This window comes from Amblyomma americanum, chromosome 5 (assembly GCF_052857255.1).
Source record: "Amblyomma americanum isolate KBUSLIRL-KWMA chromosome 5, ASM5285725v1, whole genome shotgun sequence".
NCBI classification, from domain to species: domain Eukaryota; kingdom Metazoa; phylum Arthropoda; class Arachnida; order Ixodida; family Ixodidae; genus Amblyomma; species Amblyomma americanum.
In genome coordinates this window covers 159,613,064-159,633,691 of record NC_135501.1, presented here as the reverse complement: position 1 = coordinate 159,633,691, position 20,628 = coordinate 159,613,064, and the positions used below count along the sequence as shown (strand labels likewise).

Below are 20,628 nucleotides of genomic sequence, written 5' to 3'. Positions count from 1 at the left end.
ACCTCAGGTTACAAGAGCTCAACTTTCCCGACGATTACTGACACAAGTAATAATGCCATCAGCGAATCAGAATTGCGATATGTGCATATGGCAGATTTATGCAGCAGGTTTGTGTAATTTCTGCATGTAACTAAGCAATATATGCCACTTCAATATGAATTAGGGTCCCATATGGCATGTTGTTCATAGTGACACAGTTCAGCAAAGCTTAGATGCCTGGAAGGCATTCCACTTAGTAAGCAAGATGAAGTATATCTCATTAAAGACATTTAAATTCAACGCTGCTAAACGCTTTCTCTACTGCGTCGCGAAAAACTAGGTTTTCAAAACGTAACTTTCAGGTGGGGTTGGTGCATAACCACTTAGGCGGTAGCAACAGCGCTGTATAAAAATTATTTTCGAATCGCTGAAAGCATCGGAGCTTATTTCTTTGCCCACTGAGCATAGCCTGAGCAGTTATTACTCGCAACTTAACAAATTTTGCAGCTAAAGTGACGCCACACAGGAACCATATCGTTAACATACAGTATCCGTTCAAAAGAGCATTTCGTAACACACGCAAAAATTGAATCTCTTCAAAAGCTCCAAGCTTTTTTACAGCCCGATTTTCAAATTCAAGGCAACACAAAAAAAAAACTCGGTATGAATACTAAGTTAGCCACGCTTAGCAGTGTCTGAAAAGCAGGAAATCGTGGCACTCATGGAAGCTTGGTAACGAAGCAGCCGCAACCGCCTAAGAAATTTAAGATGGCGGCGCGCCCGCCAACAGGACACGATGGAGGGCTAAAGAGTTATCAAAATCTTATAGCGTTAACAAAACGGCTATCAAACGCACAAAAATACTAGGCGATATGAAAGGGTAATCATTATGATCATCAGGCTATTTATTATTCAGTGTGTAAGTACAAGAGAACAAACACCTCTTTTCGGTACGTGTGCCAAAGCCACTAGTGACTTCTTGTCGCATGCCAATCCAAAAACACTTGTATTCCACCAAGAACTTTTTCCGTTTTCTGGTGAACGCAACTAGTATTTCTAAAGTCAGTCAGCTTGGCAGCACGACCGTCGCCATGGTCTTGCAAAAAGTCAGCAGCTCAGCCACTATCAGCGTTCAACAGTGACCAGCGCAACGTCCTGGCAGCTTAGTTGAGTTTCATAACATTTCCCGAGAACATTAACTAGCTGTCTTACCTGCCTCATGTTAGTTGTTAATTGAATAAGCAGCCGTCATCTGACTTGCAGCACATGCAACATATTCATGTTCACGGCAGGTCGCAGTCCTTCCATAGCGTCATTACATCGCTACCTTCAGTTTTTTTCGCGATCCAGGACTTCGTTTGTGCTATCTGGTCCGACATGAAGTAGTTTCTCCAGTCACCCACAATTCCTTTCCGCACGAATCCGGCTCCTTCGTGCATCTCAACTTTCTCCTTTGGCGTGTGTTTCGGCACTTCGAATGGCATAGACTTTTCTAACGCAAACGCGGCTGTTTTCTTTAACCTCTCTTCTGGTTTGTCCTTGAAGAAGGTCTTCATACTCTCCAGACTACATGCGTCTATAACTCTCTGCAGGAGGTCTTCATCTTGACGCAGGCAGGCGCTGTATTCATCCCCCAGGAAGTCTGCAATACGGAGCACCTGTGTCTTGGTGTCGGATTTGAGTTGCTCGTAGGTGATGAACAAAACGTTGGCGTCATGTCGACGCTCGTACCAAGGCAGAAGGTGATCAAAATAGTCACCATAGACCACCTGTGCAAAATAAAAACCAAATCATGTATTACATTAGTAATCGAAAACGAAATTTTCTTCTCTGATGAGTCAGTCTTAATCAAATTAAAAAAATAGAAAAATGCAGGTTACGTATAGCATAGAACCTCACTCGGCTTTCTGTACACGTTTCTTGATTAGTCAAGCACTGCTCGCTGCTATCCGATGCGATCACATTATATGCATCCTGAATGGAGTGCAATGAAATCATTTTCAATTAACTTAAGTATAGGAAGTTCGTGCGTGACCAAATTACGGTTCCAATAAAAACGATCGGCATCACAATAAGCAATGATAGTGCCGAGCTTATAAATTTTCATTCATTAAGAACTAATCCGCTTCTGAAACTTCCCCTCGTTAGAGGCGAGGAGTTTAGAGTAACGTCAGCTTACCTTTCCATTCAAGAAGAGAGAAAGGAACCTTTCAAAGGAGACGTCGGTGACAGTCTTGGGAGTAAGGCCCTTGATGAAATGGTAGTAAGAGACAGCGCAATCGTAAGGATTCCTTGCCACGTATACGTACTTCGCGTGCTCCACAGGAGGAAAAACTCTCATTGGAAGGTGTGTCATGATGGGCCCGATTCGTGCCGGATTCTCAGCGGCTCCAGCTCCGGTCATTTCGATGAACGGACACATGAGGGTGAATTCGCCAATGTGGGAAGTTGGTTTCGCACGTGTTATAATATTCCAGACGATGACCTGCATCCAGTTGGTACCGCACTTTGGGTAGGTGACTGTTATTATGTCACCCTTCCGTGCCTTGTACTTGATGGCTGAACGGACAGATTCCTCACGGAACAGTTTGTGCATCCAGACACCGTCAACGTCTCTGTACGACTCTTCGTCCATGGTGGCTGTATTCTCAGTCAATGGAAGGTCTGCAGTAGAAGATCAATATCAGTCAGTAATGCATTTCCTCTAGTACGTCCAAACTATGCTCTTTTATGATCGCATACTATATAAGATAAAAGGAGAGTTATAAACGTGTCTACGTTTTAAAGGGTCTTTGTCAGAGCAAGTGGCTTTTTTTACAAAATGAAGTAAAGACTTTAAGCGTGCTCTTTAGAAGCGAAAATATCCTATAGTGCAATCGAACTTGAGAGCAGTAATATACGAATAGTGGTCTTTCTTCAGGAAAACAGCTTCTCTCTGCATGTCGTTGATATAATTTGAAACCAAGCGCAATCACGGCACGTACAAAAATTTAGCGGCTGCACACCTTTGGCGAGATTAGATATCAAATAGTAATTCGACTAAAATACTAATAACTGCCACGAAATATGATATTCGCCGGAATGGGGCCTGAGGTTTTTCTTATAGTACTGTCATATGCATGGGGCAGCTGGCATTTTTTTTTAATCTGTGAAGAAGCGAACAAAGAACAATCAGGAATATCGGCACTACTGTTCAGCACTGATCAAAACGGAAAACGAATGTAATAAATCAAGTCTTATGAAGTCATAACTATAATGTAATAAACGAGTGGTGGTAAAGAACTAGGTAAATAATGCGGTAGATATTTTCATGTAGTATGTCGAATATATCATGAAAGACGCAAAATTATCACTACGGCAGTGTAGATTATCAGCTGCGTGGTAGTGATAATGTTAATGAGACAATAAACAACGGAATAAAACACGAACAGTAATAATGTAAACACAAGTAATATTGGGAATAGGCTACCATTTCTTTTTACACTTTTGCAAATAAATGCGGTTATATGAGCCACCTCAACGTCCTTATAATGGATCAGCCATTTAATACACTGCGAAAAGAGCAGTAAACGAACTGAGTGAACCGCTAACAAAGGGGAGATACCAAATCACTTGAGAGCTGGCAGCACAGAGAATTAAACACGCCAGATAAAGAAAGAATTCAACTTAATCAAAGAGACGCAACTGCCTCAGAAACTATGCAGGTTACAGCAGAGGCAATGCAAGAAATAATAAAAATTTAACACCGCTTCACAGGGTCCTCGTAGAGACCTTTAACTTGAGATGAATCTTCAGAATCAATGTCGAATAAGAAAAAAGTATTTCTTTATGAAGAACCTGTGTGGGAGGTTGAGAGAAAAGAAGTTATTTCGTACTAAGCGCTACAGGGTGAATTGAAGCATTCCAGATCATTTCTCTAATATTTCCTCTAAGCTAACTTTCAATGGGGCTGGAGTAGTATGACTGATTATTTGAATAAGCGGTCGGTAGAGAGATGACACATGTGCCTGCAGCCTGCGGCGGTGGAGGAAGCGAACAAGCCGACCACCACGTGGTAACTAATTTTAACTTGGTAGGGCACGTGTTTTTACTTCTACAGCAACGATGCGCCGCGGTGATGTAAGTAGTGCAGAGCTTCTACATGTCAAAGTGTATAACCGATGCTCATACTAATACTAAATTGCATTTATACAGTCATTTTAATTGCAGCGGCATTAGCAATACTCTCGATCTGTTTACAGCCTGAGGAGATAAACCCTGCATAATAAAGCATAACAGGCGAGTAAAATATCAAAATAAAGTATGAATGAGTTCCTCTCACCTTAGCGAAAGGCCCGTCTGCGTGCCGGTTGCTTCTACTACGGTTTCTTGGCGGCTGGTACGCAGAGTTGGGAAAAAATATCCCATGCGACCGCACAAGGCCACGACGACGATGTCTCCGCAGACTATTGTGAGTTAATGGCATAGCACTCGGCGCGTGTCCTTCGCACTGGCGCGTCTACATGAAGTAGACACGTGCGCATTTCCCGCTATTGTGTCGCCTATCTTGAGCGGCGGGTAAGGGCAGGCTCCTGCTTCAATATGGCCAGCTCGATGATAGCCGTTCTGCTTGGGTGGAGCAAGAAGCGAAACTGAATGAGAAGTACATGGCAATGGAATGTTCAGTAGCATTCGGTATTCTACACTAAGCGACGGGCAGCTCGTATAACTACGTGCTCTACGAAACCTCCTCGAATTGCATTTACTTAGGCTTTTCGAACGTAGAAACAAAGTATTTCAAGATATGGCATGCCCTACATTCTCCCGGCATTCAGGTTGCGGATGACTAAAAACAGGTCATAACTGTAAATTCCTGAATTGTATGCTGAAAAGGTGTTTTGCACAAATAAAGAAAATCTCTTTTTAGTAGCACAATGAAAGTAATTTTTATGAAGACAGGAAGCATGCATTCATAATAAAAAAAAGCCACGGATACCCCGCCCAAAAAAATACATTGGCCGAATGATAATTGAAATAACCAATCAATTACTAGTGATTACGGCGAGTGCCTGTAGCCATTCTCTTAAACTTAAAATGGCTAAACTTGAAAGAAAGACTTATTTATTCTTTTTGGGACTACCACGGAGGTTATAGAGGAGGAACGTTGTTGCTTAGAGAGCTAAGAACACATTAAACAATATTCAAGAAATCTGAATGTTTTTTTAGTAACGCTTTTTAAAAAACGTGCGGTCCAAACGAAAGTTTACCTTGACTTAGTGCTAGTAGTTAAGTTTTTTTAAGGCAGTGAATTGTATCGAAATGACTTGATCAAAAATTAAGTAACAGGACTATATTGTCATGTTGCATTTTGATTAGGGTATTAATAAAATAATAGCAGTCCAAGAAGCAGTTCCAAAATTTCGGCACCGTGAACAAGAGGGCGTCGAAATGCACACCCATCAGCTGTCAGATTACAACTGTAATATGAGAGAATGACGTTCACAACCAATAAAATAAAGCTAAGGGAAAAATCCGGCGAAATACAAAGAATACGATTGGCCCCTCTTTAGCATATACTTCAGGTGATATTATGAATTACACTACACAAGTTCCTACTCTTTAGGTGCTTGACATTTGCAGCCTAGGGAAAAACACTAATCTGAAAAATGTTCAAGTAGTCAAGGAGGCGAAATTAAAGAAATAAGGGCTGAAAAATTGCTGTGATTATTCGCACATTAGCGCATAATATGCATTCTGAATAAAAAATTTCAAGAATAGATTTAAAATCTACTAACAACGGTCAATATCGAGGCAATAACGAGCAGTGCCGCACTTTTACTGCTACTATTGCATCACACTAGTTATTAATGTAGCATTGCAGTGCAATCTCTGTTTCTTTTACCCAGCCTTTATATTTAAAGAATTTTCAAAACTGCTCTTTTCTCCCTTCCATCTTTCTTGATCGCAGCTACGTGAGCGAAACCTTAGATATCTACATAGGCTGTGCTATTTTTGCTTGAGGTTTCGTTTACATACCGTTAAAAATGAAGAAAAAATGCCCGTGATGCGAAAAAGGCCAAAGCAAGATACTCTACCAGCCCAGTGCTTCGAGAGAGTTGGCAGACTAGTTCATGACATACATCTCTTTATTTTCTACGACTGAAGCTTGACACTTCTATTTTTGGAATTCTGCTCGTTTTAAATCGTGTTTCAGTTTCCCAATCTGAAACACCTTTCCATCCCGGCTAACAACCATTACATGCCGGATAAGCTAATGTCAACCTAAAATAAAGTCTTCTTCTGAAATCAGTTTCGTGATACATAGCCTGATGTAAATCTTGAGACGAATGCGCAGTGTTGTCACGTTACGTAGAACCACGCCAATTTCTAGAGGTACGAGGGTCTGCGCTATGCTGAAGCTGTATAGGACACGCGTGTCATGCCTGGTCTGGGCACGATGGATGTCTCCTCGCGCAAAACGCATTGAATGAGGTGAGCTCTTCTCATCGTGCAAAATGGTACCTTGCCTTTCTTGATACCCAAGTGGTTGTGACAGGTATCTTCGGCAACCGTCAAAAGCCTAAACCGTGGTCGTTCTATGGCTGGCATATTCTGAGCACTAGCGGGCTAATAATAATAATTGTTTTTTGGGGAAGGAAATGGCGCAGTACCTGCCTCATATATCTGGTAGGGCACCTGAACCGCACCGTAAGAGAAGTGATAAAGGAGGCAGTGAAAGAAGAAAGGAAGAGATAGGGGCCGTAGTGGAGGGCTCCGGAATAATTTCGACCACCTGAGGATCCTTACCGTCCACTGACATAGCACATCACACGGGCGCCTTAGCGTTTTGCTCCTATAAAAACGCAGCCGCTGCGGCCGGGTCCGAACCCGGGAACTCCGAATCAGTAGACGAGCGCCCTAACCACTGAGCCACCGCGGCGGGTGCCCTTGCGGGCTACAGTTTACGATTTAGTGCTAGAGCACTAAAGGCTAATCCGAAGACTCAAAACTAAATGCACCGCTTCAAATGACGCTGAAACCTGGACAGCGCATTGCGCTGTCATAGCACGTCAACCCTGCATTATTGCTTTCTGTGACAACATCCCTATGCACCATAAAACACGATTCACCCCTGAGCTCTACGTCGCCATTCTGTGCGAAGAAACACCAATCTACACACAGTGCGAATTAAACCACTAAGCCTCCCATGTCAATGTCATTCTTACAGAACACTTTGAGATGGTAATGAAGGAAAATAATATTTATGGGGCAAGGGCACCATTCGGATAAGAGTGCCATGACACGAGCACTTTTCCGCCTACGCAAGGTGGGGTCAAAAAACTATTTTTCAATCATTTCACTCTCGAAATCTGAGCACGACGCCATGGAAAACTCCTCCCTACTTGAAATCGATGGGTGTAGGGTGTCAGTGGGGATCGGATCCCGCAGATCCTGCATAAGAGTCGGATGCTGGAACAAATAAGCTACCACTGCTGTACATTTTATATGTTTCCAGTGGCATGACCTCACGAAATGAATGCAATACTTCACAGGCCTTTTATTTCCCTGCAGTGAAAGAGAAAATAAGGTGTAATGTCTGGTTCTTCTCTGATCTTCTGAAGCTCAATTGATTAGGTTACGACTCTTAGCACAGAGCACCTTGACAAAGGAGGACAGTCGACGGTCGAAGAACAAGTTAAAGCGGACTTGAAACAAACATTTAAACTAGTGTACAAATACCACACGCACGCGAAACAGATATTTAACACTCAGGGACCCAGACTACGTACGTAACCTTAGACCGCTGGAGACGGGTTTTCGAAAGCCGAGGTTCACATTTCATTCTTCATGAAGCCTGATGGAGAGCTAACAGTTGTACATGGCACAGTCTTTTATGAAACCACACTTCCGTTCCTCACGTATCCACAGATTACAGCCTTCTGCGTACCTGCCGCCCCTTCCACCGCGCCGCCATCCCATACCCTTACAAAAATTTCTTTAGACAGTCTATAGACTGTCCATACACTTCTGTCTATAAAGTCTATAGACTCTCTATAGACAAATACTAGAGAAAAGCCTTCAGGCAATACAAATCCTCTACACAGTCTATAGACGATCTATACATTTATGGCCATGCACTTTTAATAGGCTATTGTCTATAGATAGTCAATAGACTATAAATAGACAAAAGCATCTATAGGAAGGCAATGTAGTTTATATGAAGTCTATAGACTCTCTATAGACAATTTTTGTAAGGAATAGGCGTGGAAACACTGAGTCAGCAGTTAACTCGCACAAGACTAAGATTTCTCTCCATCGTTCTTGAAACGATCGGCGCTGTTGATTGCGCGAGTGACCTGCGAAAAGCTGCACAACTCTCCTCCCAGAATATTTACGCGCCTCTAATGTCTTGCTGTAACTCTGCCGCCGCTAAGCATTTTTTCACAAGGGCGAAGGCCACGCGCCGAAGCGCGCTCGCGGGATCGGGTGCGCCTGCCGTCCAGAGTGCTCGAAAATATATCTGGGATGGGCGCGCTGGTTTGACTTTCCCTTCAGTGGCCTTACGGAAGGCATCCTAAATATAGGCAATGTAGAAAATTGTCAGGTTCGTTAATGCTACTTTCTAAAACGAAATTACACGAATGCTATTGTAGTGAAAGCAAAGCAAAAGCGCATTTAAAATTTCCGCTCTAGTCACAGTTGTCATTCAGCCTTTGCCGAAAAATGGGGAGTCTACATCGCGTACGTGCATGGTGCTTTTTAACACTCTGGTTTCCAGCACAAGCGAGCGAAATATATATTCAATTACCGTTTACTGGGATTTTTATCCGCTGTAATAGAGACCGCCCCCGCTCGCCCTAGTCCCAGAGGGGATGGTACCTTCATTGATCTCTCCTCATCCGACTCTCTTCACCCATTTCTTCAACCCGTGATCAAGTGTCCATCTATAAACAAGCACCTTCCACCCTTTGATTCCTCTTATCCCCTACCTCCTGTAATTTGCAATTTTCGCTGAAGAGCAATTCAGCCGATATTTTCCGAGACAGCGGTATAACTTTCCTTCGTGTAAATTTTAAAATGGTGGTCAGGATGACAGCAAACACAAAAATCAAATTGAATTTAATGTAAGCTTACAAGCCTCGAAACTACACCTCGCCGCTGAGATATGCCTCACTGCAGAGTACTTAAATGATTCTCACCACCCTGGTTTACTAAAGTGCACTGATATCAAACCCACGCAGGCATTTGTTTTTTTCTTTTTACCTCCATAGAAATGTGGCCGCCGTAGCCAGCATTCGTTTCCCCACCTCGCGCTGAGCAGCAAGGCAGTTTCGCGACCATGCAAGTGCGGTTGGCTTAGCAGCAGTAAGCTAAGCCTCTGTGAAGAGGAACTTCAGAGCGTCAATGATCTCGTCCTTCATGTTGTCTCCTTACAGCGACATCCACCCTTGTGAGATGGCAAGATATTGCTTGCCCCATGAGGTTTGGTTTCAAGGAACGAAATCAGCAGCGGCTGTTGGGGTAGCTCCGGCGCCTAAATGCGACAACAGAAGGGCTTGACCACTTTAATTATCACAAAAGAGTGCAGCCAATACCAAAAATTAAAAGAACAGTGCTGAGCCCTAAGAAAAAGTGCATTTCCTTTTCTCTCATGACGCACCAGGTGCGCGCTATTGCGGCAATGAGTTCACCGTCTGATATAGGCGGTATGGTTCAACCAATCTTAAATTCGATATGTATGCTTCATACTGGTTCTCGAACGCTTGTTTGAAACGAGAAATGTTACTGAGCGAAGCGTCTCTACACGCTTGGGGCTGCATTTATTATTTATCTGGTTAACAGGAAAACAGAAGAAATGGAGGCCAGTAGTGCCTTTGTTACTTGTTTTAGAAGTCTTCTGCCGCCCTCGAAAAGAAAAAAAAATAAAATTCATTCGGTGCAAAACATGCAAGTTTCAGTCTCTCACAGCAGCTACAGTATGGGCCAAGTCAACGAGGAAAAGTTTTCTGGCATCTTCCGCCCTAAGATAACATCTGGAGAGCAACGAATACTTCGAAGAGCAGCTCGGGTTCAGGACCCCTCGCTCCAAATTCTCATTTGGAATCCAGGCCTTCAGGGACTACGAGAGAACGAGGCCGCCTGCGCACCCACTAACCGGGCTCCCGACGTAAACCCTACCGATCTGGATCAGGACGCATGTGCTATCTCACGCATGACGCATGAGTTATCTCCACTCATTACAGCTCCTCTGAAGAGGCTATCGAAAGCGAGCGAAAAAATAGTTCTTAGACTCTTTACTAACACTCTACTGGGCCCGGCAGTACTCATATATTTCGACCCTTCCTTCTCTGCCCCTGCTATCTCTGCGGGGAGGTGGCTGACACCTTCCACGTAGTCTAGGCACGCCAGCATAATCCTTCCCTTCCTCCCCTAACCGCTTCTCCTACACGAGAGAACTGGGAGGCATACCTGCTCGGCTGCCTGGACCTACCGGCCTAACAAGCCCTGGTTAAGTGAGCTCGAGTAGCGGCCCAGATTATTGGAGACCCTGAGAAAGAGACTTCACCTAGTATTCTAAATGGAGCTGCCCACTAGGCGCTGCTCCCCAGGCAACCTCTCTATAAATATTGTTAATAAATGCTTTTCACCACCGTCACCTTAAGAAAGAGTTTCGTGATAAGTTTGCGCTAGAGGTCAAGTCGATATCTACATCTCTCGAGGAAACTATAGCAAGTCGCCGATGAAGCTACGAGAATCAAAGCGCGGAGAGTGACGAAGTCCACTCTATTCATTGATTATTAAGGCGAAAGCCTTTAATGGCTCATACTCGCCCGTCCGATGTAACGCTGTCTTCTACGAATAACGCCGCCACTAATCAAGAGAGCAGCAAAGGAATAGTACCATCAGAGAGAGGGAAAAATGTAACCCGCACTCTAAGTTTGATGACTGTAGAGTGACAAGTTAATTAATTATAGCTAATTACACCGAAAAAAGAAAGAAAACAACCAAATGCGTCGATACAGCGCGGACGTCGACGTAGCGACGGGAGAAGGTAACGTCACACCCGAGATCTTCATGGTAACGGCACGCGCGCTGGTGACGCCACCTGCGCGCACCCACCAGAGAAGCCAGAGAAGAAGAACAAGGCCAGAAAAGCAGGCCGCGGGCGCCAACAACGTTTTAGAGGCAACAATAACAACAACGTCGTCTAAATCAAAAGTGTGGCAAGGTAGAAGCCTTTGGAAGTGCCACTGGCACAGGAACCTGCAAAGCTGGAATCGTATTCGGCAAGGCCAAAGGCTTTCGCTTTGCCGCGCTTTAGATTGGCAAAGTGCTCCCATAATTTTTTCTTCCGCGTTGTCCAGAAGGAAGCGCCTGATGCACTGCACGAGCGATTGCCGTACCCTGTTCCCCAAAAAAAGAAAAGACAGCCGTGACCCGTTCCTGCCCTTAGCTGCTCGACAAAAATACAAACAATAGGCTGCTTCTTCCGAGAACGCGTGCATTGTGAAGGTGTCAAGGGGGCGTTATGCTCTGCGCATCACTTGTCAGGCATCCTGGTGTGCCTTGTCACGACCATTGTTTCCGTTATCTCAAAAAGGAGGGCGAAGTGCTCTAAATTGGTTGGGGGGCAGCGCCCCACCATGTCGCAGCACCTAGCTCGCTGACGAGAATTGCAACGGTTTTATCTCCTTTCAGCCAAATAAAAAGGCGCATGGTTTTTATTCACTTCACAGCTCGGCTTCGAATATGCTCCTGGGGTGTTGAAAGGATCTTCGCTAATTTCCACTGTTCATCGTCAACGCCTCGGAACGGTGAAGTGAATGTAATTCTTGAAAGATTACAGTTAAAACAAGTACAGATAAGAAAAAATTAGAGGCCTGAAAATCAAATGGAGATTTCATAATTGTCTAACATATACTGCGCCCTAAAGATCTGCTGTATTCCTTGGTGCAGACAGCGAATACGTCCTGTTAAGGAAGGTCACAGTCTTCCCAGAGTGACATTATGTCACTTCCCTGAGTCTTCTTTTTGATCCAAGCTTTCATCTGTTCTATTTGGTCCGGCGTGAAGTAATTCTTCCAGTCGCCCACAATTCCTTTCCGCACAAATCCCGCACCTTCGTGCATATCGTGATTGCCTTGCGGCATATTCTTCAACATCTCAATGGACGGACACTTCGCCGCCGCGGCCTCCGCTATCTTCTTCATCCTGTCTTCTGGCTTGACGTTGAACAAGGCTTTCATATTCTCCAGGCTGGAGCCGTATACGACTCTCTCTAAGTATGATTTATCCACACGCAAGGCGTAGCCGTATTTTTCTCCCAGAAAATCCCCTATCTTGAGCACTTGTCCCCGGATGTCCGCTTTCAGCTGTTCGTAGGTAAGGAACAAGACGTTCTTATCGTGACGTCGCTCGTACCAGGGCAGCAAGTGGTCAAAGTAGTCGCCATAAATGACCTAGAAAGAGGAAAAAAAGTCCATATTTTCTTTTTTATTCTGTAATAGCGGAAGCAATCTTCTGGTCAACAGATTTATAACTTTGTGCTTAAACACATTATGACCATTTTTAAGGCCGTTAGCTCTTACTCATCACGTTTCTCTATTTCTTTAATGTCTTCTACCACCTCCCTTCGACGTGAAATTTTCTATGTCCGAGGAATTCAAGATGGCCACCCCCTCACCCCCCACCCCCATACTAAATCGATATAGCAACCAAACTGGTGATTGATTGGTGACGTGATTAGTATATCAAATTCGTGATTGATTGGTGACGTCACTGATATATCCGATTGGTGATTGATTGGTGACGTCGCTTACAAATGCAAGTTATCAAATTCGTATTTCCATTGGTGTACCTGACTTTTATCTCATTCATATCAATTCTAGTAAACCAAGCAGCTAACGCTCGTTACTTCAACGTCTTCCAGTCGGTGGTGACACCTTTTTTCTTGTCACGGAGAGTGGCATTACCGCTCTTTCTGCTTGAATATTTATTGCTTGGATTATTTCTTCCTTAAAAGTAGCTCTTCGCTCAGCCATTGATAAACTTAAATTTTTCAGTATCGTTTTCTAATGATTGAAGTCGGATTCTTCTCTTCCAAAGTTCAGTTGATTTGGCGGAGGACTCGTAGCTCAAAGCAAGTTCGAGAGGCTAGACAAACCGCTAAAAGAGCAAAGTTGAAACTGAACGTCAAACATATAAAATATGGCACTGTCCGCACATAGTGTCGATGCCCCTTGGATCGATTTCTGTGAGTTTATTAATTTTGCTATGTTGCCTTCAAACATTTTCAAACAGGCAACGCTCTATTTTCTTCAGAACCTAAAAGAAGTGACATTTTTTAAACCGCTAAAAGCAGGAGGAACGCCTGCCTGAAATTTCAAATATGCATGTAGGCGCGGGCGGTTTGAGGGGCTATGGATTGTATGAATGGAAGGCATGTTTTTAGTGATGTACTTTCAGTTCCGTCCCGCCACACTCTTTCACCTACCGCGATGCTCATGCATCGTTGACCAGTTGTTACATTTCTTCTTGGGTGAGAGTGCGCCACAGGTCTTTGCGTGCATCACTTTACATTCTCCTTAGGCTCCAGGAAACTCTACCGTGTACAGAATAAACGAATTTAATGCAGATGCACGCGTTTCTCCTCATGTGTTTTGCGTTTGATTTTTCAGGCAGCGTACATTATGTCATAATTTGTGCCTTAATTTGATTTTTTTAATTAACATAAAAGGAGATGTTGATGACTGACTGTGGCACTGGCGAAACCTTTTCACTTAATGGGACAATAACACTTGAACTAGGGACATAACCTCATCAAAACAGAGTTACGAAGCACACAATCCACAAGACAAATAATACAACGGACACAACAAAAATGCTAGCATAAAATATAAAAATGGACTATAGGTAATGATATTACCTAATGACATAAAATGAGGATATAATACAAGAAATGATGCTTATTAATCACAGTAAACGCTTCTGCCACGTTGATTATATTATGAACTGTTACCTGGCTGTTCATCCGTTCATAGCATCGATAGCCTTATGCACGGAATTGTTGAAGATCTATTCAAGCGTTATTGCTTGGAGGCGGCAGTCTTCTTAACTGTTGGCAAATCCCGGTGAGTTCGGGCTGAGTAGTTTGCTTTGATAAGTGGTACATGTGCGTAATTCATTTCCTTTGCCGTATAACACTGCTGTCTACTCTCTATGGTCCAATCAATTAAATTTATATTTACTTCGGAAATAACGTGAAAGGGCTATCGATTCCACCAGCTCTTTACATGTTGCCTAGTGCATGTCGGTGTATGCAACAGCTGATTGCAGTACGCATCACGAGCATTGTTCAAGCGAAACCCGGGACATTTTATCTTTCCCTCATTGCGTGATTGATGAGAGTAGGGCAGTAGGGACGGCGCCGCTGTCATTGGAGATGAGCGCTGACTTTAAGAAAGCTTATAAATACCAAGATTTACAAGGGGTTCGTTTTTGCTATAAATAATGACGTATGTCAAGATGTTATCAGCGGATACAGATTTTGATAGCCACGTATTGCCTCCTTTATCACCTCGGTTGTACGGCTCGTGCGCAGGCAAGAAGGATATACGCTTCTGTAATGCGTTTTAGGGTCCCGCCTAGTATATTTCTCATAGTGAGAATTGGTTCTTTATTTTGAAACTTACCACCATCCCTTCTGCACCCGCCTGGTCTAGAAAGCTTTAGATGGACAGTTTGCAACCCTAATCAATTCAAGCGTTTAACTGACACGTCACGTTTTAGTTGTGAAAGAGAAAACAAAATGCATAACCTACCTTTCCTGACAGGAAAAGTGAGAGGAACTTCTCGACGGAGAGGTCAGTGAACGTCTTCGGCGTAAGTCCCTTGAGAAAATGGTAGTAAGAGACGGCACAATCATACGGGTTCCTGACCACATAGATGTACTTCGCGCAGCTCATTGGCCGAAAGACGCTTAGAGGGAGGTGTGTCATGATGGGACCCATTCTCGAAGGGTTCTCCGCAGCTCCAGCTCCGATCAAGTCAATGTAGGGGCACATGAGGCTGAATTCTCCGATGTCGGATGCAGGTGCTCCGTGCGTCAGGATGTTCCAGATGATGCACTGCATCCAGTTGGTGCCGCATTTGGGATATGTCACGGTGAAGATATCTCCGTCTCTGGGCTTGTAATTGATTGCAGAGCGAATGGCTTCGTCACTGAAAAACTTGTGTATCCACACGCCATCGACGTCTCTGTACAGTGATTCGTCCATTCTTTCTCGGTTCGCGGCCGGCGGTAACTGTCAAATACAAGAATGGGCAAAGTGTCAGCGCGAAGTAAACTTCTCATGTCTAAAAAGGCAAAGCAACAGTTTTCTGACATCTTTTGTAAACTGAAGATAGAGAGCTTAATTTTTCAGTACTGCAGCCTAAGAATAAAATTTCTGAGGGCACCAAAGTGTACTTACGTGCAGGAATGAGAAAGCATGGAACTTCCTACAATGCGAATTTTTTCTACGACGGCAGTAGACCTTGCATTTTTAGAATTTTATGATTTTTTTATTTTTGTTCGGAAATGTTTTTTTTACTTGTCGATTTTTATATTTAACTTTTCACTTTTTTGTTTTATTTTCATTCATATGTATTTTTTTGGCTTTTCATTTTGTTTTATTGATGATGTCATCAGTTTGATTGACCGCTATAGTTCGACAATTTTCCGCGAACAACACTGGCGAGTCATGAGCCTATGAAGGCTTTCGCCTTAATAAGGCCCGACCAAGTAATACGTCACCTCTTGATGACGCTTGGCGGCCAACAATACTAGAAATCTGGAGCTCGCTTCTATGTTGATGCTTTCCAGCCTGTTTTTTTAATTCTCAAGCAAGGTGTTTCGTGACCGATCAAAATTTATTCAAAATTAAAAACAGAGTTAAATTACCCCGATTACCTCGTAGGCTGGGCTTCCTTGGTGCTGTTTCGTGGTTTTGTTCCTGAAGCTTCCGGAGTATTGCTCCACTTAACAGGTTGATTCATGTGCGCATTATATTCTTTTATAGCTAATCAGTTGTTGTTGTTTAGAAAATAAAAACATCTCAGCCTTACGATGTACTCATCCGGCACGGAACAAGCAGAGTTTTTTGGCATTTTGTTTTTAGCCTGGGTATCCATAGTGCACGCCGTTTCTTTTTCTTTCAAAATGAGCGTAAAATCTGGCCTTGAAACCAGGAGCGCAGCGCTGTGATCTGCGACTTTATTAATACCATACCTGTAATCCTCTGAATGCGCGATTAAAATAAAATAGTAATAATAGTGGTATCTCTTACATCAGGTGCATAAACCTACATTTATATGCTTTGTAGAGTTCATGTTGACAGGAATGCGGGGTTAGAAAAGGTGCAAACTCCCCCTGGCCTTGAAGCCTGAATTTATTGAGTGCTGCAAGCACGGTTCTGTATATGGTGAGAGTAACCTCCTTATTTTGTTTTGGCGAACGTCTCTATGTTACCGATTGCACGAAACATTCTTCAAGCTAACCATATAGAGCAACGAAAAGAAAACGATAGGTAAGTCTCGCCATTATGTTGCAGGCATGATATCGTACGAAAATGGGAATCAGGCTGGTAATTTAAATTTCCGCTAGCAGAATAGCCCCCTAACGACATGGCGGTGTTGTAACAAGTTTTATGGTACGTATAAGGGACGATACGCGCCAACATCAAGCCATGATGACCAGACCGTTGAGAGCTTCTATGAAGACGTGGAATCGGCAATGAACAAAGCAAAATCACAGTACACTGTACTGATGGGCGACTTCAATGCGAAGGTGGGCAAGAAACAGGCTCACGACCATGCGGTCGGCGACTATGGGATAGGTTCTAGAAATAGCACGGGAGAGTTATTAGTCGAATTCGCAGGTATAAATAATTTACGGATCATGAATACCTTCTTCTGCAAACTATAGAACAGGTAGTGGAGCTGGAAGAGCCCCAATGATGAGACTAAAAATTAAATCGACTTATTACTATGCTCTCAAACTGGCATCGTTCAGGATGTGGCCTTCCTAGAAAATGTTCGCTGTAGCTACCACAGAATGGAAAGGTCTCGAATTAGCTTAGACCTGAAGAGGGAACAAAAGAAGCTAGTGAAGAGGAAGTCCATTAACGAGTTAGAGGTAAGAGGGAAAAAAGAGGAATTCAGAATATAGCTGCAGAACAGATATTCGGCTTTAACTGAGGAAGACGACTTTCATGTTCCTACAATGAACGATAATCTGACAGCTATCATAACGGAGTGCGTAGTAGAAGTAGGCAGTAGGACGGTTCGACATGATACCGGCAAGCTATCTCAGGAGATGAAAGATCTGATTAAGAAACGCCAAAGCATGAGGGCGTCTAAGCCTACCGACAGAATAGATCTGGCAGAGCTTTTTAAGTTATTAAATAAGCGTAAGGTAGCGCATATAAGGAAGTTTAATATGGAGATAATCGAGCATGCTCTAAAGAACGGAGGTAGCCTAAAAGAGGTCAAGAGGAAACTAGGCATAAGAAGAACCAGAGGTATGCGTTAACAAGGAGGACAATGACATTAGCAATATGGATAACATAGTTAAAGAAGCCGAATAGTTACACAAATTTATGCAGTAGCAAATGTAATCAGAACGTTAATAACAGAGATACTAGCGCACAGCAATGCGTCATCCCGCCATTAACGAAAGAGAAAGTAAAGAAAGCTTTAGGAGCAATGTTTAGGTGAAAAGCAGCTGGTAAGAATCACGTAACAGCAGGTCTGTTGAAGGACGGAGAGGAGATCGTGCTAGCAAAAACTAGCCATCCTGTATACGCAATGCCTTATGACCTCGACCGTACCAGAAGCTTGGAAGAACGCGAACATTATCTTAATCCACAAGAAAGAAGACGCCAAGGACTCGAAAAATTACAGACCGATCAGTTTACTATCCGTTGCCCTACAAGGTATTTACAAAGGTGATCACTAATAGAGTAAGGGCAATCTTAGAGTTGAATCAAACAAATTATGAGGCAGGCTTTCGTAAAAGATATTCTACAATAGATCATATTCACAATATCAATCAGGTGATATAGGCATACGCATAATATAACCAACCTCTATATATAGTCTTCATTGATTACGAGAGAGCATTCGACTCAGTGGAAACCTCAGCACTCATACAGGCATTGCGTAATCAGGATGTAGAAGAGCCTTATGTCAAAATACTGGAAGATATATATAGCGACTGCACAGCTTCCATAGTCCTCCATAAAGTACGCAATAAAATTTCAATAAGGAAGGGCGTCAGGCGAGAAGACACGATCTCGCCCATGCTATTGACCGCCTGTTTACATGAGGTATTCCGAGGCCTGAATTGGGAACGGTTGTGAATAAAAGTTAATGGAGAATACCCAAAGAATCTGCGATTCGCTGATGACATTGCCTTTATGAGTCACTCAAAAGGTGAACTGCAAATCATGATCAACGAGTTAGACAAGCAGAGCAGAACGCTGCGTCTAAAAATTAACATTCAGAAAACCAAAGTAATGTTCAACAATCTAGCAAGAAACCAGCAGTTCACAATTGGCAGCGAGGGGGTGGAAGTGGTAAGTAGAACGTCTTCTTAGGGCAAGTAGTGACTGCTGATCCGGATCATGAGAGCGAAATAACTAGAAGGATGAGAATGGGGTCGAGCGCATATAGCAGGTACTCTCAGATTCTGAATGGCAGTTTACCAATATCGCTCAAGATAAAAGTGTACAACAGCTATATCTTACCGGTACTCACCTACGTGGCAGAAACATGGAGGCTAAAGAAAAGGGTTCAGCTTAAGTTAAGGACAACGCGGCGAGCCATGGAGAGAAAATTGATAGGTGTAACGTTAAGAGACCGGAAGCGGGCAGAATGGGTGAGGGAACAAACACTGGTTAACGACATTCTAGCCGAAATCAAGAGGAAGAAATGGACTTGGGCTGGGCATGTAATGCGAAGGCAAGATAACCGCTGGCCCTGAAAGGCAACGGAGTGGATTCCAAGAGAAAGTAAGTGTCGCAGGGTGCGGAAGAAGGTTAGGTGGGCGGATGAGATTAAGAAGTTTGCAGTCATAGGGTGGAAGCAGCTGGCAAAGGACCGGATTAATTGTAGAGACATGGGTGAGGCATTTGCCCTTCAGTGGGTATAGTCAGGCTGATGATGATGATCATGAAGCCCTTCGGCCCTTTTTCCAAGTTCAAACCGTTGGTGCGCCACACTTTTAGCCCGTGTGATATAGTTTATTTTTTCTAAAAGTAATATTTGAGAGCAATACGCTGCAGTTATTGATAGTCTCAATGCGTAAGAAACGGCTGTGTCATCGCAAATGAACTATGAGAAATTTGCGACTGCTGTCAAGACGAATTGGCTACGGGAAACGACAGCTAAATATAACGCGACATATCCTTCTCCTAACGTGACGCCATCTGGCATGTGTGTGCAATAAGGAAACAGTGTTAGACGTAATGAAGCGGAGACTAACTCGCACACTTCTTCTTGTCTGCGCCTTTAATGCCGATTACGAAGTGTGCCAATAATGCAAGGTAAGGCCTAGTAGCAGTTCTATATTGTTATCACTTGACCTATAAAAAAATAAGAAGTGACAATGGACAAACGTAGGCATTGAGAATGTCTTTTTCGGAATTACTTTCTTACAAACCGCTGGTAAAAACCGCTGCAAAGTGCTCCACGAAGAGGAAATCGTGCGACTTATGTCTTTCGAACCATTATTTGCAGAGAAGCCTGCATTCGCAAATAAAAATGCTGTCTAATGGTAATACCTGAACGTTCTAGTAGCTCGCGAACGTGTCTGGCTGTGTGGGCAGTAACAATCAGAACCCAAATGAATGGAGCTCACCTTATTGTGCAAGGTTTCTACTGAAAAAAACTTCCACGTCTCCCTACCGGTGCGTCGGCGTGGCTTCCAAGTCGGTAAGTAGCAGGAAGTATAACTGGGCCAGTTGAACAATAGAAGGGCGGGAGTGCTTATCGCGACTGCCTCCTCGCCCCAAAGGCGGCTCTTAACTGTGGTGCGCCAAGAACCTTTTATGAGGCACAGGAAATCGTCCTTTGTCTCGACTATCTCAGTGTGTCAAAGCTAGGGACCCAGCAGTCGTGATAGCGCCATGTGCTGATAATGGTTTCTGGGTATACTGGTGGACAGCACGTCTGCGCACTAAATACAAATGACTAAAAAAGCCTCCTCGGTAGCATAGTGGTTATGGCGCTCGGTTGCTGACCTGAAATACGCGGTTTCGATACCAGCCGCGCCAGTCAAATTTCGATGTAGACGAAATTCTAGAGGGCCGTGTACTGTGCGATGTCAGTGCACGTTAAAGAACCCAAGGCGGTCCCAATTTCCGGAGCCCCTCACTAGGGCATCCCTCATAGCTTGAGTCGCTTTGGGACGTTAAGCCCCCACAAACCGATGATTCTCGTCGGACGTAAGATGAAATGTTATCAGCTTTCCTTTGCAGATTGCGTAGCCACTGTTGTAGTTAAACAAAACTACTAGCGGTAGATTGCAGCAGTTTACCCTTGACTCCCATGCCGCTTGCGGAAAATCGTACCTAGCTTTCTTAAACGGCTGCTATGATGCTGCTGGCGACAACGGAGACAGTTCAGGTA

The 20,628-nt window shown here is 43.6% G+C and overlaps 2 protein-coding genes across 2 annotated transcripts; both read right to left on the bottom strand.

Annotated features, from left to right (window-relative positions):
- Positions 1–850: 850 nt before the first annotated feature.
- On the bottom strand, positions 851–3,131 carry LOC144132856 (sulfotransferase ssu-1-like). The gene is made up of 3 exons (XM_077665559.1): positions 3,057–3,131; positions 2,159–2,643; positions 851–1,748 (listed from the first exon to the last, which is right to left on the bottom strand). The coding sequence occupies exons 2-3, from the start codon at positions 2,612–2,614 to the stop codon at positions 1,263–1,265; spliced, it is 942 nt and encodes a 313-aa protein (XP_077521685.1). The 5' UTR covers positions 2,615–2,643; positions 3,057–3,131; the 3' UTR covers positions 851–1,262.
- An 8,528-nt stretch (positions 3,132–11,659) lies between these two features.
- LOC144135202 (sulfotransferase 1B1-like) lies at positions 11,660–20,014 on the bottom strand. Its single transcript, XM_077667944.1, has 3 exons — positions 19,859–20,014; positions 14,781–15,263; positions 11,660–12,419 (listed from the first exon to the last, which is right to left on the bottom strand). The coding sequence occupies exons 2-3, from the start codon at positions 15,234–15,236 to the stop codon at positions 11,934–11,936; spliced, it is 942 nt and encodes a 313-aa protein (XP_077524070.1). The 5' UTR covers positions 15,237–15,263; positions 19,859–20,014; the 3' UTR covers positions 11,660–11,933.
- Positions 20,015–20,628: the final 614 nt, after the last annotated feature.